General features: G+C 34.0%; 1 protein-coding gene across 1 annotated transcript in view; it reads right to left on the bottom strand.

Moving 5' to 3' along the window:
• Window positions 1-22,840, bottom strand: part of Smp_130000 (hypothetical protein) — a 37,069-nt gene extending 14,229 nt beyond the window's left edge. Inside the window, exons 1-18 of the mRNA XM_018790784.1 lie at window positions 22,820-22,840; window positions 21,501-21,666; window positions 21,412-21,466; window positions 21,343-21,378; window positions 21,223-21,307; window positions 21,106-21,177; window positions 20,869-21,073; window positions 20,684-20,835; window positions 20,473-20,549; window positions 19,193-19,452; window positions 15,034-15,289; window positions 13,031-13,209; window positions 8,860-9,023; window positions 5,818-6,094; window positions 4,655-4,752; window positions 2,906-3,343; window positions 1,847-2,177; window positions 154-312 (exon numbers count right to left, since the gene is read on the bottom strand). Of these exons, the coding sequence (XP_018646021.1) occupies window positions 154-312; window positions 1,847-2,177; window positions 2,906-3,343; window positions 4,655-4,752; window positions 5,818-6,094; window positions 8,860-9,023; window positions 13,031-13,209; window positions 15,034-15,289; window positions 19,193-19,452; window positions 20,473-20,549; window positions 20,684-20,835; window positions 20,869-21,073; window positions 21,106-21,177; window positions 21,223-21,307; window positions 21,343-21,378; window positions 21,412-21,466; window positions 21,501-21,642 (2,986 nt within the window). The 5' untranslated portion in view covers window positions 21,643-21,666; window positions 22,820-22,840. The remainder of the gene's footprint in view (window positions 1-153; window positions 313-1,846; window positions 2,178-2,905; window positions 3,344-4,654; window positions 4,753-5,817; window positions 6,095-8,859; window positions 9,024-13,030; window positions 13,210-15,033; window positions 15,290-19,192; window positions 19,453-20,472; window positions 20,550-20,683; window positions 20,836-20,868; window positions 21,074-21,105; window positions 21,178-21,222; window positions 21,308-21,342; window positions 21,379-21,411; window positions 21,467-21,500; window positions 21,667-22,819) is intronic.
• Window positions 22,841-24,778: the final 1,938 nt, after the last annotated feature.

Below are 24,778 nucleotides of genomic sequence, written 5' to 3'. Positions count from 1 at the left end.
TAATAGTTTGTTTGAGTAATCAGGGTAACATCACCAGCTTTCATACACATAATCAAACTTAAAACCGAGTATATGAATCTCTACTTGGTTGGTAAACGAATTACAATTATTAATTTCATAAATTAGCCACAAAAATAACCACCTTTTTTTTACCTTGTTTAATATGCGCTGGATCACAAGTGATTAAATCGTTTGCGTTCTCATCTTCAACTGGTAATGTTTTTGCACAGATCCGTTGATAGAAACTCAAAACTTGTTCAGGTGTAATGCTGTTTTTTACAATCCAGGATGAAAATACACCAGTTAAATAGGCTGTTAAATTATTTAAACAAGAAACATAAGATATGGATTTTCGACGAAATAGTTTTTAAAAAGAGTAACATAAACCGTATGTCCGTACATAACCCAATAATTCAGTAAAACATTCTTTTAAAGTGACAGGAATTCGCTTAATCTCCTAAAATCAGAGTTAATGGAAAAAGTTTTCAACATTCACCTGCACAATAGGGCATTGAATACTTAGCATGCTGAAATGTAGCTCAGGAAAATCACGATAAAATACATCTATCTTTGTCCTATTACAGATAATATTAAATCTGAGATGATTATCATTTAAATTATTTAGTTTATTGTCAGCATTCACATTTAAATAAGCAAAATTAAGGTTAAGATTTTGAGTTCAAAATCAAAATAATTCATGTTCAACTATTTAAGGCAATAGACAATAAAGCCTGAAATTAAGCTGTACCATATACTTTACGGCCCTTAATTAGCAAGACATATGAGCTTTTGAACAAACTGGAACCAATTGAGATATTCAAGACTATAAATCAACACTAACGCTATGATCAAATATGTCACCAAAAGAATTTTCAGAACAGAACTATCTGTAAAAATGAACTATATATAGAGTGTGACGTGACATGAATTCTTAATCTTGACAATTCATTTACAAACTGACACTTAACTCAGTCTTTATTCAGCTGAATAATTTCGCATGTAAACCTTAGCTTTAATTTCTTATTTACATACATCTCATCAGTCGATCAGTTATTCACTTGTCTTCTATATTATATTTGATTAGAACTAAAGAATCAATACCATAAATGAACCATCATCTCAGTTACGTCAAATAATTTCAATATCTTATTAAACTGATAAAACTAACATTAAGCTAACACACTAGTCAGTTTTCGGATAGTAATCACTGTCCTACTGTCCGATCCTTTAGTGCCAGTACAATCTTACTAACCAAGTTGATGTTGTGAATTTTAATCAATTTAACCATAAAAAGGTATGACTAGCTAACTAACACTAGATAGGATAAAATATATCTTAATATTGATCATACATTGTAGTGAACAAGAACACGAGTGGGGACAATCGGATGTATGTAAGCACAAATTACAAACTATCTTACTAAGATCTGATAACCATACAGCAAACAGTTAACTTGCAAAATAACAATCAATCGTCTCACTCTCCACTGTTCTCTCTGTAAATATCAATCCATCTTCTCTAATTTCATTGTTCATGCATTTTCCTACCAATTGCGCTTCATTTCAGTTCTTTCCTTATCATTCTTCTGCCAAAATACATTCTATGTCTGACCATCATCATATACTACTTATAAGGATATAAGTAGACCACACCACAACATCACTGTGGAACATTAACTATTATATTAGAGACGATGGTGTTGACGAGTTTTCTAGGTTAGGAATAATTACATTAATGGATTACTAATACATGGAAAATTGAAACAATCTACTGCCAGCTATTTTTTACCTTAATAAAAAAATTGTTTCATAAAAACAGAAAACAAACAACAATAATTTTAACTTACAACGACCATGAGTTAAAACATATCTCAAATTAAAATAAAACGTATATGGATAAGAATGATGAGAATCTTGGAACTCTTTCTTTAGATTCATCGGACATAACAGAATAAGTCCAACAGTTAATATATCTTCCAGTTGAGCGCAAGTTTGATGCCATTTATCTACAAGATGTTGTAAATTTGACGTCAAACAGTCGAACAATTCTGAAGACATGTTTAGAGAATGAAGTTCAGTATCAATTGTATTTTTGTTAAGATGAAGTTCTTGACTAGCAGAATCACTACCAATTTCACTGAAATTTCCAGAAGAACTGTGTATTGTGAATTCTGGGCGCTGTAAAACAAGTAATTTTAGAAAAATTTATAACAATATTGAGCTATAGGTAGGTAAATAACGAAAGACATATAATATTACATACATAGCCTGAACATTTTTTCGTGATTCCAAGTTCTTTTACCCAGTAAGCACAATGAGGTGAAATAAGCAAGTTGAATAAATAAGAAGTATAAATAATGGTAATATCCAATTATACTGCAACCGTTCATTGGAAAAATGATTCGAAAAGAAAAAATGTATCGAGAAATTCTGAGGGTTATGGTCGGAAGGAAAATAAAGACAGAGAGCATATGGGCCACTAAGATCAGTTTTGAACTGACACACATCTCCAATAATCGAATATGATAATCTAACGGACCCTAACCAGGCAGCATGCTCCTACTAACACGACTCAATCCTACTGACGATAACTCCCTAGACAACATTTCTCACTAAGAAGTACAGAATCATCCTAGTACAGGATCGCACAGTAGTGGACATGACTGAACCAGGGATCGAAACCAGTAAGTTCGGAGCTTCATAACAAGCGTTTAAGGTTCATACTATAGAATTTCCATCCTATGGTTCTTCATTTTAATCTCAGTCGGTACAAAATGTTTCCTAATTATTATTCATTGTTATTTTCTTGCTAAACGTTTGTATTTCATAGATTACTTAATAATAACAATGTAATTAATTGGAAAGTAATGACCTAACAAGAATATGAAAAGTAATAAACAACTTACTTGTGTATAATCATATAAAACTTTTAAAATATTTTCTTCTGATTCAAATGTTTGCCATATTTGAAAGAGTATACAACGTATTACTAATGCAATTAAATAAGCAGATGATAAATGATAACTATCCAAACAGTAACTGTATATTTGTTTAAATGTTAACTCGAACAACATTGAATAAAGCTGTTTTGATTTAGTATATTTTATATCAAGAAAGTCAAGAAAATTTGTTTGATTTTTTACATTTCCACTTATGCATTTTCCTTTGTTACTGTTTTCTTCACCATCATTATTTCCGTCTTCTTTTACTGCCTCTGGTAGTAACGATAATAATTCGACTAGAATTCGATAAATTATATAACAATACATGTGATGTATTCGATCAATTAAAATTGGTAAATTTAAGTAGTTATCTTCATTCAACATGAACAAGGTGAAAGAGAACTAAAAGTTTTTGAAAAGAAAAAAAATATTCAAAAGAAAAAGGGAAAATTTTATTGGTTGATAGTATGTTAGAAACTGTTCGTGATTATCACTTGTCAATGTGTGTATTACAGCAAGGTAAAAATGTAGTTCTACTAGGAGACTGAACTAAGATATAATGACTGAGAGGTAATAAATATTTTATACGTTACATCTTTCTCTCTCTCTTACTATGTACATGTTATGATATTTATAAAAAAATTGAATAAGAAAGTTCCTAACAAATTTCTCTGTTAAGCGGTAGATTATTGATGAAAAGACTCAGAATTTTAATCACCAGATCAAAGGATAAAACTCTGTTTCCCCTACTTGATATCGATGAGCTGAGCAATGTCACCAGACCATAGAAAAAGAATATGGTGTGAAGGCAAGTACATAAACCTGTACTACCTATGAAACAAGAGCCTTAAAAGTAGATGACATTCATAGGTTATCAGCATTCGATTGTCGATGTCTCCGAATAATCGGTTATTTATGTCAGGAACAACAAGTGAGCAATGTTGTGGTTACACTCAGCGTACTAGACAAAAACAATAGATCGATTGATGAGATTTTGACTGTTGTTCGATTGAATCGATTAGAATCGGAATTAAATATGCTCAACCACTATCCACTTCGATGTACGATGTTGTCTGATGTAGGAATATGTTGAAAGAAAACTAGAGACAACTAATCCGAAACGTGGAATTAGTCTACGGAGTTATCGTCAGTAGGATTGAGTCGTGTTAGTAGGAGATAATATTCGACATGTCAAATGCTTGTTGTTATCATTCACACTAATATTACCATTACTATTTCGGTACTCAGTTTAATAATTTTATTATGCTCTGATGATATATTGAGTCAAATTGGATCGATGGACACATTTACCAGGTTAACATGTGTTGGTTTAATCCATTTATTTATATGTTTGTTAGCTAAACCATGAAACATCAGAAATTTAACCTTCTACTCAATGGGATGTTATAAATAAATCATTATTCTTATTATTTGCAATTTATCCAATCCTCAATTTATTTGAAATTATTGAATCAAACCTTGGTAATGATACTTAAAATCCCAATTTCAAAAGTTCAAGTAACTGGGATTATTGTCACCAGTTTTCGATGCTCGCCCAATCTTCAATGGAAGAAAAATTAACAATTTATATAGCCAATACTTATAGTTAGGTGTTGAAACAATTCAGAATTATGATACAAAAAACGTTGGAAACTTGTATGACAAGCTATTAGGAGTATGATTTAAAGGGGGAAAAAAGCAAAAGAAACATACCAAAAGTAATTTGGGATCCAAATCAGATGATTCAATAATTGTTTGGAAAGAAGTGAAATTTTGCAAACCATTCATATAAGGTCTAAAAATAAATGACCCTGAAACCAGGTTAAAACAACAAACCAGTGAATGCATATTCAAACAAGTCAGAATATATTTACTACAGAATACATTCAACATACTTTTTTCATCACGGTAAGTATTCTTTTTTAAAATCATTACAGAAAACAAATGATCAACATAGTGTTCGTTAGAATAAACTCAGTAGACAAACGAAACTGTAATCTCCTCAGAAGTTCGAAATGATATTATTCAATATCTCACAGTATCAAAGATGTTGTCGGTGAACTAACCAAGTTATATATGTCTCCTTAAGAGTTAGTTAAGTACAACGAACACTTAGTAACAAACAATTGTTTAAAAAATCTAAATTCTTCAATGTTATAATTTTAGGGCATTTTTCGTTTGCAATGAATACAGTTCGTCATTGTCAGTAATCATTATATGTTTTAACAGAAAAAATCTTTTAACTAAAAAGGGAAATTCTACAGATTTATTACGGTAGACGCTTTGGTAATCTACTAATTTAAGTTTAATTTCTGTGTATTAAAACAACATATCAAATTACTCATTTCACCGTAGTCTTGACCACGTATCCCATCTTTTATACTCAATGACTCAATAACATTATTATTTAATAATTACGAATCTATAAATGTTAAAAAGCAATAAGACATATCATTATGAGTAAGTATTTAAGTTGTTCTGTCATTGGTAATCAGGTCTGAATTTCGATCAATCCTTTTAATCACATGTACATTCGGTATAGATCGCGTTGGCATAACAATTATGTCACACATTATTTAAAGGAGATTGTTTGTGGCTAGTAGTGAAATCTAAGACTTCAAACATATCCTAGTTCGTACTCGTCAGTTGAATGTACCTAGATCTCAGTGTTGATGTTCATATTGGGACTCGAATTTAATACCACAGTAGCTCGATGGATAAAAAGTTGGGTGTTTGAAACGAAGGGTCATAGGATTTAGGCACATCCAGATGATGAGTCCCGACAGAACGAAACATTTGACCTGGATTCCACTGCTTGCCACAATTCTCCTATTCGAGACAAAATAAGTTTATCAACAAAATTTAATAGAGCTTACCGATATCTGTTAATGTTTTACGACAATTATCTGAACGAATTATTGGTAGGTGAAACTGTTTTACATATTTAGTATTATGCTCTGGTGAATCTTGGGATGCATTTTCACTTTCATTATTTGAAATGAACGCATATCGGAATGAGTTAAGAAACATTTGTATAGAAAGTGGTTTCTCAACAGAACTGGAACTACTAGGTAGAATCGAACCACAAACATCATATAACTGTAAACAGTGCTCAGCATCTTCAAGGTCACAACACAGAAGATCAGCTATAAACTGGTTTCAAGTAGCAGTTTAGTGAAAGAGAAAAAAGATGCGGAATATAAATTTGGATTCAAAAATAAATTTTACCATAAAACGGAAGAGTCAAAATGTTAAAATATTGGTAAGTATTCAAAATTTCAGGTACCCGTTCAAAAGGGAGCAGATTAATAAGGGCGACTATCAAAAAGGCACATAATAAAGGTGAGCATTGAAACGAGGAATAACATTTTTAATAGTTTAAAATATATTCAAATCGTTCTATTCTTTTGCCCTACAACCAAACAAAAAGTAGTTTTCTAAACGTGCACATTCATCAAATACTGTAATTCTTCGAATTTGCTAACAAACTGTTATTTTTATTACCCTAGTCATGTTATCTCATATATTCAATTCGAACAACTAGGGGGGGGGTTACGAACATAATTCAAAAAGGTTTGGTGAATTTCAGATTGAATAAGTTTTAAATGCTAAAAAACATGATCTTTTAAAATTAAAGTTATACTCGGCATTCTTCATGAAATGTATTCTCGAAAACACTGTCCTTTGTGCTCTTTAGCGAAACATAATGTACTTTTGTCTTGTCGATTATTAACTTCCGTGATGGTAAGAGACAAATGACTATGTGTGCAAACGCGTCGCATCAAGCTATTATCAGATCATGACTGTAATATCTAATTTCTCACACAGAGTCAATCGGTTATCATCAATACTTTCTTTAGATTTTTATACAGCAATGAGAGGATGGAGTTTGTTATATCCTAGTGAAGATTAAATTACGGGTAACTTCTGAGAACTATTAATGGACTAATATTATATATATATTCATATATTTCCATTGTATAGCTGTTCAGTAACCCGATTATGTATATCTATATTCCTCTTACTATAAGCTTTATTTTGACCTATAGATTATTATTATATGATTTACTGTTCTTAAATTATGTTCAGTTTATTGATTACAGTCTCCCACGTTCACAGCCATCTTTTGGCTTGATCTTGTATAAATGTTATTTCCTATTTTATGGTGTGACGCGGTTCATTTGGCTGGTATATAAACCGAGTATGTTTGAAATAAATGACTTGCATAGTGGAAGCTGTCATTGGCGTTCTGGACTCAACTGGACGGGCTAGGCGAACAAAGGATCAATAAGGATGCTAGACTGCTCATTCCGGTCGAACGTCATTGGTTTATCACAATACTAAGGTTGAATAAGTTGTATTTAGATTGGTGAATAAATCACGTGATAATAAGCCGGGCTTAAGAACAAAACAGAGTTGATCTGTTGATCATTGCTCTATCGAAATTCATAAAAGAGACTGATTCCTTTAACTTTCTTTAAATGTTTTTGGTTTTTAATCATTTGTTATTATCACCTTCATGTTTTTGATCTATTCATCCTTTTCATACTCGTTAAGTAAATAATTATCATTCACAACATTTGGTTTTTTACTATAACTTTTCTTTCACTTTAGATCGTTACGCAACATTATTTCTATCTTTGAAGTTGTGTATTGCTCTTTACATTCGTAGACAAAATACGAGGAGTAACGGGTCTAGGTAAGCAAGAGGCATAGACATTTAAAATTTGGACCCCGACTTTCCAACACCTTGATAACTCTTCAGCCTAAAACGGAGACTTATTACTATAATAAAATAATACTAGCAATATATTAACTAACTGACTATAAAACATCAAAAAGGAGGTAACATCAATGGAGTATGGATATACATGTTACATATATTATAAAATTTTCAAAACGCAGTCTAATATGTTTAGATGTGCATATTCAAATTATGTTCTGTTCCATGTAGGTAGTCTAGTGTCAGTCTGTTTCCTCAATCTTTGACGACCAGTTTAATACGTACTTCTACCTTCGTATACTTTCTTTTTAAGTTTTGTTGCTGGATCCCTGCAACAAACTGTTCGATTTTCAATCCATTTAGAGCATCAGTACATTTTCATATACTTGGATAAGCAGCACCAATAAGTTCGCTAAAGCTTCTGTGAGACCTCTTCACCATATTGTTCGTTTTAGGGAAGTTTTCCACAACAGATAGTAAATCGAAAATATTTAACTCCCTTCCAGTGCTCGACTTTATTAGTGTCGGCCCTTATTAGTATAAACCGAAATTTCAACCTAAATGATCCAGAATTCACTGACATCATTTTCCTTGTTCATAAAAGAAACATTATTGAGGACAAATTATAAAAGTTATATTCTTTCCCACATGTCATATAATAATGAGTTGTAAATATCTAATTTATACGGACACAATAATCAAATTACCGAATACATTAGACAGACAGGCAGTCAAACTAACCTTCAGTTAAATGGGGAATCATAACTAGTAGTGACTTATAGATAAAAGTAGAGATTAATGATTGAACAATTAAGATCATCACAAACTATCGAAATCTAGTTGGCAAAAGTAATTTGAACATACATAGACACTAAAGTCGTTGGCTTGCGCTATATTTAAGAGACAAGATCGAACTCTATTAGGAAAGCACTAAGGTATACGGTAGAACACTCGGGCGTACCATCGTGAGGTTTAGATTATGAGTAAGCCTCCTTGGATGGTTTGTAAATAGTCAGACAAAATCGATACGAAGTTCTGCTTTATCAGATTTGGTTAATAGTGGTCATGTGATAGATGATATTAAATTATTCCAAAAGACCTGCAGCAACTACCATCTAATAAGAGCGAACATGGTCTTGAAAATAATGCAAAGTAACCTTTCCTTGAATGACAACAACAAAAACAAAAATCTTACCTCTACGCATGTCTTATGGGATGTTTTGGTGAATTCCAACTTTTTCTTGACTTCGTTAGTATCATCATATAATGAATAAAAGTTAAGATAGAAATTGACTAGATCCTTAACATTTGAACAAATTCTAACATTTATGTTATTCACCTGAGTATTAGTATTATTGCCTAAAAATACAAAGTTGTAAAATAACAAATCAAGACTGTTATGACTTTATAAAAAAATATAATAGAACGTATGCTAATTCGTTATTGATCTTATGTCCGGCTTTTTATCACGTGAATTATCCACCAATCGAAATACGACTTCCCTAATATTAACACTGTGACAAATCAATGACGTTCGACCAGTATGAGTAATCTAGCGTCCTTATTAGTCCCTTGTCCGCCTAGCCCTTCCAATCGAGTCCAGAACATCAACTGCAGCTTCTGCTATGCGAATCTATGAGAATCATTTATTTCAAGCATACTCTGTTTATATACCAGACAGACAGGCAGAACGCATCAAATCATAAAATAGAAAATAATATTTGTACAAGATCAGGCCATATGTGGCTGTGAACATGGGATACAGTAATCAATAAACTGAACATAATTTGGAACAGTAAATCTTACAGTAATAATTCATAGGTCAAAATAAAGCTTATAATAAGATGAATATAGATATACACAATCTAGTTACTTAACAGTTAAACAATAAGAATATATATAGAGTAATCGTCCTGGGAGTTAACCGTACTTATGTCCTCATCAGGATATAACAAAGATTTAGTTTTAATCAATAGTGTATGCTATTTAATTTTCAGTTATGATTAAGGTGTTTTCTATGGCTATATGATATAACGGATGGTTTAAAATATTTCTCTCTCTCACACACACAGGTATACTGAGGTAATACGTTAATGCAATAATGAGACTAGTTACTTTATATTTGATCCATGATTATCAAACCAGATCAACACGAGATAAATACTTTATTCAACACAGTTACAAGCAGCAACATTTAATAAGTCCAGAGTGGAAATCGATGAAAGGGGAGGGAATCAAATATTTAAATGAGTAACCTAAGTGCCTACTTGTCCATACTCAGTGTGATCAGAATGTTAGAAATGTATTGCGCTAATATATCACATAGTTCTAATAATCTTCGTCTTCTTATTACACCATCGGAATTTATCAAAGGGACTAAATGCTTTAAATCATATTTTAGTTTCATTACCACATATCATTATATATATATTTGTGAGGATGGTCCACAGGTGAAGTCGAGATACATCAATATGTATATGTATAATCACTACTGTTAAAAACAGTTACTAAGATTCAAGCTACTTGACTTTATGAAGATGTATCTGAAAGTAAAACTTCCTTCCTTTGACTTCTCTTCATTCCAAAGATACTCTGACTATATGAAATCTATATTAAAGAAATCCAAAAGCTCTTAAACGAATAACAAAATGGAGTGTTAAAAAATTTATTACCTGCACCACATAAATAATCGAATACTATTATTCATTATATAAATTAACATAACAGGTTGCTAGACAAACAGAAATGAATTAAAAATAAACTATCCGTTTTGTTACTTTGACGTTTTACTCACCATTAATATAACTGAGAAATTTTAGCTCATAGACTAAACTCTTTAAACAACTTGACTGTATTAGAAAGCGAATAAGCAATGTTCAAGTAAACCATAAAATGTACGGTAAGCAGAGATGGATAGTGGCTAGCAGTGGAATCCAGGACGCGTGTTTCATCCTATTCGAGACTCGTCAGCTGGATGTACCTGCATCTCAGAGTTGATGTTCACTTTGGGACTCGAACCCAGTACCCTCGCTTCAAACGCCATCGCGTTATCCACTCGGCCACTGAGTCCTGATAGCCACTTGCCAAGGCTATATCGAGGTAATAGGCACAGTATGCACATATGCCAATTAGAGACTGACCAGTTACAGTCCTAACACATCGATGGGAAGATTCAAACAAACAATACTAGATGAACATAAAATGTATGATTGTTTTGTAGTATATTTTAATACTTTATAAATCATTTATGTGTTGGAAATGATACTATTGTCTTTAACAGAATAATTTTAATAAGACATACATACATATAGTATTATGAAAAGGAAAATCTTAGTGATATATAAATAACTTGTGAATTATTTATACAATACGGAGAGTATACTGAGCACAATTTTTCCATGTTTCTGTCTAACTTCAATATTTTAAAACACGTAACTCTGACGCCTGCCTCCGAATATAAACACACTAGTAATGAACTAAGAATCTTCAGGTTTTCTGTTTTTCAACCCATTTGACTTATTTAATTTTTTGTTTGTAATTTTCAGAAAGTTAATAAACTGATGTAAAACACAAGAAAACGTATAACAATGCTATAAAAATACTGATGTGAAAGGTGGAAATGGCTTGAGTGTCAAAAAGCTTTGAGACTAACCTTTTTGTATTAACTGTATATACAGTGTTACTATGTTCAAAATCATTTGAGGATTAAGATCTGGATAGCTTAGTAAATAATTAATTGCTCTTTGAAACCACTGAGTTGTCCGAAATTCGACCAACAGATCGGTTACATCGGAACAGTGCAGATCTACAAGAACATACAAACTTGATTTCAATAAACACTAAAAAAATTACTAAAATAAAATCGATAAACTTTTATAAATATTTTAAACAGAAACGAAACTTTATACCAACAAAATCATCCTCATATTTATGACAAATAAACAAATTGGTACTACCTCTTGATAATAGCATAAAGTAGGTAGATATAAAGCTGCATTTGTATTATATAATAAAAAAGTGCTTCAAGCGGAAACTTCCGAAGTTCTAGTGAGAAACCGTGTTCAGTAGAGCTAAACCATGTCAGGTGTGGGGCAGCTACCCGCCTAAAGCAATGGCAGATGGATGAGAAATGTCGTGGATTGATTGGATTTAGACACCAACACTATCAGATTCTAACGCATTGGTCTAGAAGTTGGGCGTTTGTGTGAGACTGAATGTCCTGGGTTCGACTCCCGCGTGCGGGACTGTGGATGTGCACTGATGGGGGTTCCATTACTAGGACGAAACGGCCGTCCATTGCTTCTAGGTTTTCTGTAATGGTCGAACGATGATCGGTTCATGACTTCAATGAGATTTAACAATTTACATAACCCCATGCTTGAAATTAACTCGATTCACAGCAGGTATTAGTAATGGAATGATTTCATTCTAGTAGAGGACACCTTGTAAGAAGGGATCTAGAGATTTCATGAGTAATAAACTATAAGATACACTTTTTGAAAAGCCATTCAGTTTAGTAAATAAGTGCGTATAAGAGAAAAACTACTGCGACACAATTCAATGGGACTATTTACAAGATGAGGATGATTCGAAATGGAGATATAACCTAGCACAGTTTAAATTCACTTGGTATTGTTTACTTGTATCTTCCGATTGATGTTTGGGATCGCGATTGATCAGCCTTTTATAGGCATACGTGCATACTGCCTTGATATTGCCTTAATTCATAAGCATTATAAGCAAAGATGGTTAGTGGCTAGCAGTGGAATCCAGTTTGACGCGCGTTTCGTCTTATTCGGGACTCGTCAGATGGATGTACCTGCATCTCAGGGTTGATGTTCACTTTGGAACTCGAATCCAGTACCGTCCGCTTCAAACGCCATCGCGTTATCTACTGGTTCCTGATAACCACCTGCTTGTGCAATGAGGTAAAGTTTAAATTCACTATGGATGTTTAGGACTGCAGTTTATTTCTTATCCCAACTACTAAGAATTAAAGAAAAAATAAACCGGACACAAATAAACGCTGAACAAACTTATTATATCTATCGTCATTGCTATCAATAACGATAATGATGGTGGTAATAGAAATCGCAATAGGTATCTGCAGAATTATTTTTGAAATAAACCATTAAGACATTGTATGTTATGAAGCCAAAATTTAATTTTCACGACTAGGAAGAACTTAAATTGTTGTGGTCGCACTTTGCGGAAATAAGTGACGTTTGTCAATGGGATCTCAAATCAATTAAACTTATTTTCAAATAAAATTCTTAGCACTGCAAAGTCTGAACCACAAAAATGATAAGTTGAAGATTCAAGTTAATCTATGTGAAAAATCAATCCAAAAAATATAGTAAACTTACTTGATATTAAGTTATTACTACATTGTTCCAAGGTTTTATAGAATTTCTGAAGAATTTTATATTCTTGATAGTCTACAGCTGCCTCTGTATTAGTATCTGATAAACACAGGCCTGCATTCAGGTCAATTGTGTAAATGGATCCAGATGAGTCGAGTAAAACCGTTTGGTAGTAATTCAAACTATAAAAAGTGAATAAACAAATAATCAGTATTTAATTTTATTTCTTTGATAAAAGCCCGTCACTCAAAACGATCGTTAACCAACAGAAGTGATAACTCTAAGACTAAATTTGCTGAACCCGGTTAGTTGTGTAATTAACTCTCTGTCTGAAGATGTCCAAATAGGCACATCTTATCCTTTTTAAAACGCCTCTAGTTGTATGGTAAATTTGATGGAATTCTCTTTTGTTGTCTTTATATGAAATACAACTAATTGCAAACATGAGGTGAGGATAACACGGAGAATAAGACTGGCTGATGAAAAAGTTCCAATTTTTCTGTACCCATACAATAATTTACAACTCCTCTTAGTGTTACTAGCATATGATGCGAGGATCGTATAACGGATCTCTGGGTCAGAAGTGTGCATAGGCACTATTTGCTATCAGTCAATGGATGAGATCACCTTACAATACCAGATTTAGCCGCTTGGATACACTATGAATATGTAACAATGACTGTTTTCTGATGCTGAATTATAATGTGGAAGAGAGAGGTTTCGCAATAAAGCACTTGTGCATTTTACAATTATTTTAACTGTGAAGTTTTCTTTTTGTAAACCATACGAAGCTAATCATATTGTTCATCTGAATGCATAATTTGTAAGTAATTATTACACAATTTACTGTGATTACAACAAACAGAAAATGAAACAACTGATTCTATTTCAAAAGTATCTGTGAAATTAGTATCTACGATAACTGACCTAGCACTCAGCATTGTAAGACAATTGATGAGGTTTCTTTTTACTGTATACTGGCAATCCTATGACATAATAACTGTGTATAAACTATTTATTATTTAAACACATGAACACTGGTACAAGGAGGCACCGAACATATGTGCGCCACACGTCATAATTCGATTCGTGTGAGGACTGGGATACTGCCCTGGCGCCGAAACCGGAATAGGTGGTTTTCTTAGGGGACCACTCCTCTAACCTTTAACATGGAGGTGTAGTCCACAAGGCAGTAGAGCGACGTTCGGTGATAGCCGGTAATGTATAAGAACTTTCGTCAAGGAATTCCTTGAAAAAGCTTGGACCAGATTGCCAGGCGAAACGTTGGATTTACTTCAAATTCATCCGCTGAGATTTTACAAATATATTATTTCTATTTAATGTCTTACATCAACTCGGAGCTCAAATACTGTGAAACTATTCGCTCTAATTTAGACGAAAGTTCTTATACATTACTGGTTGTTTTAACAGATATATTCAAGTAGAAATTAGACGGCATCTCATCACAAACAATTAACCTTAAAACTGACAAACTATGACTTACATAAATACTTTAAAAGAATAAATAATATTGCAACTGACAGCATAAAGCTCCTTATAATTTTTATATTTATTAAAAATAAATCAAAAAGATTAAACGATGATCACTTTCAGGGGAATATGAACAATTAATTTTTGTACTTTAAATGTTAGGAATCTTTTGATATTTATAATGAATAGAATATACAATGGTAATCAAAGGAATATTTGTTTGACTCCTAATAATGAACAATTTCTACTTCAATTCAAGTCAGTAAAATCTTTAATTGTCAATAAGCTAAGGTCATTTAAATTCCACGAAGGGCATTAGATCTCTAAAGACTGTAAAATATGCCCCGCCGATACGTGCCAACTAGCACGATAATTAGATCTGCGACGTCCTGGTGATTATATTCAAGCACGTGACAGTGTCCTGATATTATTTTGATTGATAATTTTTGGAATCAATATGATTATTCATTAAAGCGCAAAATAAATGACTAAAATAACAAAATACAAATATTCACTTGAATTCATTTGATCTAATAGTATTCATGTAATTTTGACGCTCAGTTTGAATGAGGCGAACTGGTTCTACAACATCCCATGAAACAATGCGTGGTCCATGAATCAGACACCAAAGTTCCAATGAATGAAGATGTGGCGCATGAATTAATAGACAAAGTGTCTTTCTAACAGAATAATTTGGTTTATTACGATAGCCAATGTATGGAGTTTCAGAGTCACATACTTCAAGAAAAGCAACTTCAGCATCTCTGTAACCTAATAGCGAAGGTTATAAATACAAACCAAAAACCAAACTAATAGCATTTAATATATTTCTCAAGTCAGATGTTTTTAGAAATGACCCTTTTAATAGAAATATAACAATTAAAATTTAAAAAAAATTCAAATTAAGAAATACTCAAGTTAATTCAGACTATTCTTCAAACCGCTATGATTGTATTTACTATGCATGAATATACAATTATACATATATAATAATAAGCATATCTATCGTTTTATAATATTGTAGAAAACAATGACAAACTTGAACTCATAGTTTCAAATAAAACGAACATTGGGTGGACACTTAATAATAAATGAATTATTTGTTACATCCTAATGTGTAGAAAATTGTACTTCTGACGTTTCGCGACTTCATGTAGACCACTTCTTCAGAGTAAATAGAAATCGGAATTAAATTAACACAAGTTTAAATAGTACAAGGGAAATAATGCAGAATATTTTTAGTACAATCAAAATCATAATAGGTCTGAAAATGTCAAGTTATTCTTGGTCAGGGTGGATTTGTATGACCTGTTATAGTATCAATTTGTGCGTCAGAAGGTGAGTATAAAAAATGCATGCACTTGTAATAAAAAATAGTGGGTTTGAAATTGTGTGTGTAGATAGTGTGGGAAATAAATGTCAGATCAGGACTCAGTAGCCAAGTGGATAACGCGATGGCGTTTGAAGCGAACGGTACTGGATTCAAGTCGCAAAGTGAACATCAACTCTGAGATGCAGGTACATCCAGCTGACGAGTCCCGAATAAGACGAAACGCGCGTCAAACTGGATTCCACTGCTAGCCACTAACCATCTTTGCTTATAAAGCTTATGACTTCAGGTAATATCGAGGCAGTCCGCACAGGATGCATATATGCCAACATAAGACTGATCAATTGAAGTTCTAAATAACAATGGGAAGATACAAGTAAACAACACCAAGTGAAGGTCATATGTGGTTGTCTGGATAAACAGTCCAGGTTGGATGAATATTCAGACCTTTCCTATTGAGAACAGAAGAATTTTAGTATGATTTATGTCGCGGTTATTTTTGTATTTTCCTTTAGTAAAAATTTTTTTCTGATTAGAATGGGGTTTGTGAAGATTGTAGTAATTTTAATAGTTGAACTCATGAGTGGATGTAAGCTAGATTACCATTGAAAACCTGGAAGTACTGAACGGAAGCACTCGACTCATGAATTCAACTATCAAAATTTTTTCATCCTGTTTCGTTCAGTTAAATGATCAACTGAAAAACGGTAATAATGGGTTAGTCACTTCTGAAAATTGACATAAAAGAAGGTAACTATTTCTCGACTGATCACCTTATCTCCAAATTATGAACGTCGATAACGTACAAAGTACAAGCTCTATTGTTTCAAACGCTGTCACGATCACGGATAACGTGTTTTTGAGTACAATGTATCTGGTAGTGTTCCAGTCGCTTAAAGAGTTAAAAAGAGACATCAGAAATTATGAAAGGGTGACGTACTGCCATTATGCAGTTCGCGATTTTCATTTCCATAAGAATCAGAAGCCGTATATTAAATTTGTATGTTGGAGAAATGGTCTTAGAACACCTAGTGGATCTTCACAGCCGATTAGACGGAGGTACGTTTAATAATGTTATTAAATTATCCATGAAGGGCTGCAATGAACACACAATATCCGGCCTTCATCAGTTGTAAATTTATTGAAGGTTACTGGACTGCTGTTCGTGGGAATGTGCATCACAATCATGAGTGTGATCCCCTGAGGTACGATGAGCAGGTTAACTGATGCGGAATTTGAAACCGTGCAACCTCTGCTGATTTCGGGGACAACAGCATTCAATATTGTCTACTACGTTAACCAACCTTATGGGAAGCGCCTGAACACGCAAGATGTTTTTAACATACGCCACAAAGTGTTCTGACAGGTCAACCTTCCAGGTAAACAATGTGCCTATCTATACTGTAAATGGTAGGTGATTACGCCAAGCTGAAATTTGACATCATGTCACTTGGTGGGTTTTGTGAGCATGAAATTGGTGACGAAAATGATCTTCAGTACTTTTTCTTCGCAACTGCCGATCAGATGAATTTGACATGTTGTTTTCTTGATGTTGTTGGTTTTGACGGGACATACAAAACTAATAATGAAAATTTATTTTTGTATCAAATTGTTGCGTTGGATATGAATGTAATGGCAATACCTGTTTGTATAGCCTTTACAAGTCATGAAACTTCTGCTCTGCTGTCACGATTTCTGTCATTCTTCAGGCGCTCAACTAACGATCGAGAGTTGGTTGGTATTGTTACGGATGACTCACCGGCGATAACTGATACCATAACAGAAGTGTGTCCGGACTCGCACCACATTTTATGTTGTGTACACCTCATTCGCAATGTCATAAAAAAAATAAGTTATTAATTGAGTGGAATTAACCTTAAATTGTAATTGTAGAGACTGCGATCTAAGCTCTTACAACTATTCTCCCGTCTGATGTTCACTCGAAACGTGGACGGGTAAATAAAAATATTTAGACATTACAATCTTTTGTAGTTTTCAAAGCTACCTTTCAGTTATTGACGGTACCTTTTACCGATATATACGAGATCACTTGTTGATTAAGAAACACAAGCGATCTAATGCGTTTCGACCGGTTGAGACACTTCTGGAACGAAATAATACCAACTTCGTGGAGAATTTTGAAGCTGCACAAACTGACAAGAAAAAAACCCGTGTTGAGATCGATCATCAGTGTGCTTCTTAGGGCTGGATATTGGATGGAGGCGCGAGTTCAAAAATACACATTAGAATGTCGCAACAAGGCAATTATTGATCGGGAGGCCCAAATACGTCGTCTCGAAATTAAACTGATACCTGCTGCATGTCAGTTATTGAAGTGTCACCTGCGCCCACCTGTTACTGAAATCATTACATCAGTCGACACGTTCTAGGCTATTGACACTGGTGTGTACTACTTATGTCGACATAAGCAGTGTATAACGCCAATCAGAAATGGAATGCCTGACAGCAGAAGATCGAGAAGATCGAATAGAAGAGAACGGGAACAGAGAGTAATTGTTATGTAAATGAAGGAACAATGAAGTCTGAGACAATTGATGGACATTTTTCAAATGAAGGATTGAACGTATGGTTTTCACATTGTACCAAATAACTCAGTACCTTTGTTTTAAAATATAATCGTCCGTCTCCAACCGTGTTTCTGTTCGTTACATTTGATGTCGCTGCCTCTACTCAAGATGAACGTCCCATGGCCGAGGGAATTCGAGGCCATGGCGAAGCTGATGCGGGTGAAGGAGCTTAAGGCGAAGAAAGTGGTGCTGGGGACGCTGCTGAGAGGCAGGGCAAAGGTGGTATATGACAGCCTGGGCGGTGCTGGCGGGGAGAAGACATGGGAGGCGGTCACAGAGCGGTTGGTCGCGTGGCCGTAAATTATTTTCACAGAATAAGATTGAGTATCTGATTGTTATCATTCATTTCTCCAATGCACAGAAAATGAAGTAAATTTGTAGAGAAAAATGACAATGAAACACAGTCTGGACTATCAGACTAAAACACCGAATTATCACTCTAGATTTGCGTTTAACTGTTACAAACACTATTATTATTCACGGTAAATCATTGTCAATTTAGACCCATTTTAGACCGAATTAGCACTCTAGATTTGCGTTTAACTGTCACAAACACTATTATTATTCACGGTAAATCATTGTCAATTTAGACCAGAATATGTGTATTGCACTCGTCACAGCATTATAAATATTTTATGTAGTAAAGGAAATAAACATGAACATCAGCTGAACACATGAAATAGTACTTTACACGCAGATATACACAAGGTGAAGAACGTTACTGAAAAAGCGGTAAAAATAAATCAGGTCACTTACCCTTCCACATACGTACAACACGCTCTCTACAAGCATCCACGAGAAGGACTCTTCCAAGGCTATCGGGAATCGCTAACCAATGATGGTCAGGTGAAATAGCAACACCGGAAGATAATATATGGCGACGACTGTCAGCCAGCCCATGAGACAAACTCAAAGGGATCTTGGAAAGAGAATTACACATAGCAGTGGGATACATGAAGCTATCTTTCTGTTGTGACCATGTTACAACTAACGATTCTGGATCATTACTAGAGTATCTGTAGGTGAATCAATAAAACAAGCAATGAAAAGAAATATCCGTAACTAAGTGGGCAATCAGTTATGATCAATAAATAGTTTTGAACAGATGTACGTCAGATAAAGTTGCCATTAACATAACAACACAGGTGATAAAAAGTTAACAATATAAATAGCAGAAGAGTAGAACTGATAGTAATGTCACTGATAGAGAGAATATACGGAAACCTAAGAGTACGGTTCGAAAATGGATGAATTAGAGGGATTAAAAATGAGGAATATTGAAGCCCATGACTTGGGAGGAAATAAAGTGAGCATTCACCTAGACAACAATGACTGATTCTGAACCATGATACCAAATATCTCAAGCTACTGGTTAGTCAACAACTTAGCAGTCCCTAAAAATCCGTAGACTAATTTTGCATTGTTTCATCGAGATAACATATATAGAGCAACAAAATAGAGACCTGATTGATACATGTTTCAGACAAGATAACGTTGGAGAGCGCTAACTGATCCATTTTTAACCACTCAGCACTGGTGGATGAGATGAGATTAGTATATTCCTGTCTGAATTTCATGCAAACAATAACGTTTTTCTACTAAATAACTTTAACTTACTGTTTGATTTGGAATATATTTACGTTTCTATCCAAGTCATATTTTGAGTTTGGAACCAGTCTATTGAAGTGGTGTCCAAGAATAATACGCGGTAGAATACTAAGTCGAAGGAGACTTAATGACTTGCAACTATGTAAATTCAATTATGGTCAATGGCAGTAATCTAGTAGTTGTTGAGAGTACTTACTTAACACTGTAAAATAACGATATCATACACATAATACTGAGTTCAGTTTCATTGTTTGTGAATAACTAAGCTGACACAGATGCGAGCTGAAGGATGGACTTTCATGTGCAACTCGAATTAAAAACAAAGGTATTTCCCAAACGTATCACAAAAGCGGATTTGAAGTAATATAAAGTGGACCATTCACAAAAAAAGCAGTGGGTGAGAAGCAAAGTGAAAACATTCTACTCACTTTTTGATCCCGAACATGGCACGCTTAGCTTCTTGATAGACAAAAGATGCAAAATGAGAGACTTCAGGGTCTGCATTCTGCAAGAAAAATATTCAAGCTTGATATTTGACAAAAGAAAATGAAAGGAATCAAATACAGAATTCAAAGACCTCATAAATACCAGAACAATTATTAAACTAGCTACAAATAACTTCGAAGGAGTAAGAATTACCTCATTTAAAAAACTGAAGCTGATGAAAGGATTAGATCCAGCTGTTATCCACCTAGTCTGAATGGGTGAAATACACATCTTATCATCTCGCAATTGTGATTCAAAAGCGAATTTACGAACCAATGAATCGAAAATCCCCACCTGATATTTGGCTAGAACAATCTGATTGAAAAATTCACACTTACACAAACAAGAAAAATATCTGCTTTCACCATCAGTTGGAATTGTCAACAATCGATAACGAATCGTCATTGTGTACTGAGAAGTAGTGTTTCCATAAGACTGGAGAGAACAATCTGACAAGTACGTGAAGCTATTTGATAAAACACCTTCCACATCGTCAAGATTAAAGTAAATGATTGTCGTTTTATATAAAACACATAAATTTTCCTACTGAAAATAAGATGGAAAATTATGCTTACGCCACATGAAGTCAAATGGATAGATCTAACGGAATCAAATCCAGTCTTGATGCACAAAAGAATTTTATTATTCTGAAAATGTAACAAAAATTAGGATCACAGCATGGAAATATTTACCTCGTGTAGAAATAATAGTTCGCCATTCTCAAGTCCAACAACATAAACATTCGATCCACATCTAGCATCATTGTTATTTCTGAAACTAAACCACTGCTTTTAACTAGGGAATTTTCTTACGAAGAAAAATATAAACAACTAATCGCTTTGATGCAACTAAAATATTCAACATTTTATACTTTTTAATACCTTTGAAACTTTAATTCACCAAGTAGGGTAAACTCTTCAGTGTTCCGAGATAATTCTACAGAAAATGACTAAAACTATTACATTATTGCCTCCAAAAACAAGCATCCTAGTCTGCAACCCGATGATAATAATCTTTACGTCAGATGGAATAGAAAACAGAACGTTTTGTATCCAATCAGAAGGTAATTCTGCCTCCGAAAAATCACATTTTAAAAGCACATCTAAAGACATTTGGATACGACCGATAGATGAGCTCTGGTATAGAATTTTTGAGAAAAAAACACCAATGAAAAAACAAGTTGAATGGGGAAACAACTTGGAAAATAAATCGTGCATAAAGAAAAGTAATTAATAATTTTAAAATAAGCTAGTTAAATATGCAATTTTAAATGGCATGTGAAGCCCACAGAATATCAATTACTTACGGTAAAATTTGTATTCAAAGAACCCTTACCAATGTGATAAACTATGTACAGTGAAAATTAAGATGTAAATTTAGAGTAAACTTCAACACTAGTCTTTTATCACAAAAATGTACAAGACCTGTCGCTTCATAGCAGTGAGACGAAAAGTTGACAGAAACTGAACATTTAACTGTGGTTTTCACGTACACAATATTATCCATTTTCTAAGCAAATTAATATTAACCGTATTTACGAACAGTACTGCCCCAATAGATGTACTTAAACCTTTAGGGAACAAAAACTTGACCGTATTAGTAATGACAAGGAACTTTAAGTAACAGATTGTTGATCAGGTTTTCTGAAGAAACCATGCAATAATTAGTGTCAACTGATGGCTGTCAAGTAATGAACCTATCAGTCACCATTCTACACAGATATTAATATGAGCCATGGATAACTTTTGAGAAAATCCTTGACAAGTAACAAGCCAATATTGTCAGACATGATACTATTCAATTTACTGTTACTATTCGTGTTACTTGCGACAATAACACTGTTGTATGAGGCCACAATGACTGAAAGCACAATCGCGACACACCTGTGACACCACAATAAATTCCTTTCGAATAGAAATGAATAAGCTGCAATACTACAGTAGTGAACATGTATTATTTAATGATACGGAGCAAACAGAAGACGGTGTCTAGGAAAGTACTGTTAGAGGGCTTTCGGTTGGCACAAATAAGAGCGAACAAAAGCCGAAGACTACATGGAATATTCCGCCAAAGACTCTTTTGAGACATATGTTTCATCTGCTAATGATATTTCCTGTTCGCGCTTATGATAACATGGAATTGACGAGACTGAGTGCGTGAAAAATTTGTCTGCACACAAAAAACCTTTTAAGTCAAAATAGGGGGTGAAAATATACAAAAGGCACATTTTGAAAGCTAAGCATATCCACTTTACCAAAAAAAGTGGGGAAAACAATCCTACAACCAACTTGTGAAGCTACGGAAGTAACGTCTAGATTCAAATGTGTGCCTACTAGCGCAAAACCTGACCATCTCAATATCCAATATAGTTGTGCTCAGTTATATTCTGAGGAAGACAGGAAGCTTTAAGGTTCATGTCTAAATCCATCAGTTAATAAAACCTTTTTTGAGTGCTTTCATGATTAGATTCTCAACTAAGTGTTGAGGTATGGAGTTCTACTCATTTACAGTTCTATAAGAATGTCACTGGTCTTTTGAGAGTTGATTTTGTCTTGTGAAATTCTCATAGAGTCCCTGCTAATCCCTACCCTTGAAATACAAGGATAGTTAGGGCATGGCTGGTGAGAAATTATGGTTAAATAATTAAAAAACTGAGATCAAGTAACTTCTAACACTTCAATACGGCAAGGAGAATAAATTTTGTGATTCCAGGGATAGAACTAGTTATGGTTATCTGGGTGTTTCTCAACAGTCAATCGTTTACTAGGGTCATGGAATTATTGCTTGTTCACAAAACTGAAGTTTAAGTCGAAAAACACTGCATGTAGAGTCATAACGGTCTCAGCATCCACATGGTGAAAAGGCTTGAGGTACTGATCAAAAGAATCAGAAACGTTTGCAGTTGTTGCGTAGAAGTCCACAGTCGTCTTTAAGTCTTGACTTGCAGGTCAGTTTATGTCTGGACAACAGGTAGCCCAATACCGTACTTGTTGGACAGTATGCATCATGATACAAGTGGGAGCCTTAATAAACAGAAGGTGAATTCTGAAGAATAAGGGTGATTTTACAGATTGCTTTTGAAGCTATAAACCCTCACCCTTATTTCCACAGCTTCACATGCCATCATTTTGTCAGCCAATGACAAGATCGATGATGACTTGATATTAAGGAAGACGGTTCACATACCATTGAACTCGAAAGCTGCAATGATGCACCAGAGTAGACACTTTGATCAAAAAGCTTGGAAATGGACTGAAACTCTTATTCGTTGCTTACTATGGAAAACTTATTTTACGACATATGATATAAAACACAACCCGATATATTACCTTGGCTGCACTACTCCAATTATTAGCCATGTGACTTATAACGCTAACAGGGGCCAGAATACTTCTAAAACTTTCAAAGGAAAGCTGTGGAAATTAAAACACGGCTACCACGGGTATAATGGCTTATGTGTACTTCAGAGTAAACTTAACTCAATTGACAGAAACACTTCACCTAAACGCATGTATTTTATAGATATAGAAAATAATCCCTAGGTAGTAATGGCCCAGAATTATAAATATTTCGGATTTTTAAATCCCGTGTGAGGTCAAATCCTCTTGGCACGACTAAATTCTTTATATTTAACAGAAGCATGGTTGACGACCCTGATATTATTTGCGAACAATTCAGCCAGCAGTTCTCGCAATGCTACAACATTGGAACTGAAAGCTCTATCAATACATTTCCAATGCTGACATCCAGACACCTATCGAAAACTGATTTCATACTCTCCAACGTCAAGCAGGTCATAGCTGCCCTGAAAAAGTCTTATGACGGTGGACCTGACGGGATCCTTTCATCATTTGTAAAATATGGTGGTAGAGAATTCCCATTATTTTATTTGAGACATTTCAACCTATCTATGGAATATGGGACCAATCCAGCGGTATGAAAAACATCTGTAATCACTACTAGATTCAAAAAGGAATCACGTAGTGATATTCTTAACTATTGGTCAATTAATTTGATGTCCGTGCTATCAAGAAAAATGGAAAAAATCGTCCACAAACAGCTATTATCATTTTTACTTCCGGCTAGTTTGATTAGCCCATCTCAACACGGGTTTATGACTAAACGCTCATGCTTAGCATCGCACCTGGAGCTCTAGATCGAATTACCCAGAGACGAGATATTGGTCAGTCAGCGATTATCCTGTACCTCGATTTCAGTAAGGCGTTCGAAAGTGTCTCGCACAAACAT

The sequence above is a fragment of the Schistosoma mansoni genome, assembly GCF_000237925.1.
Source record: "Schistosoma mansoni, WGS project CABG00000000 data, supercontig 0037, strain Puerto Rico, whole genome shotgun sequence".
NCBI classification, from domain to species: Eukaryota; Metazoa; Platyhelminthes; class Trematoda; order Strigeidida; family Schistosomatidae; genus Schistosoma; species Schistosoma mansoni.
The sequence above is the reverse complement of the archived record's forward strand: the minus strand, read 5'-3'. Positions and strand labels throughout refer to the sequence as shown.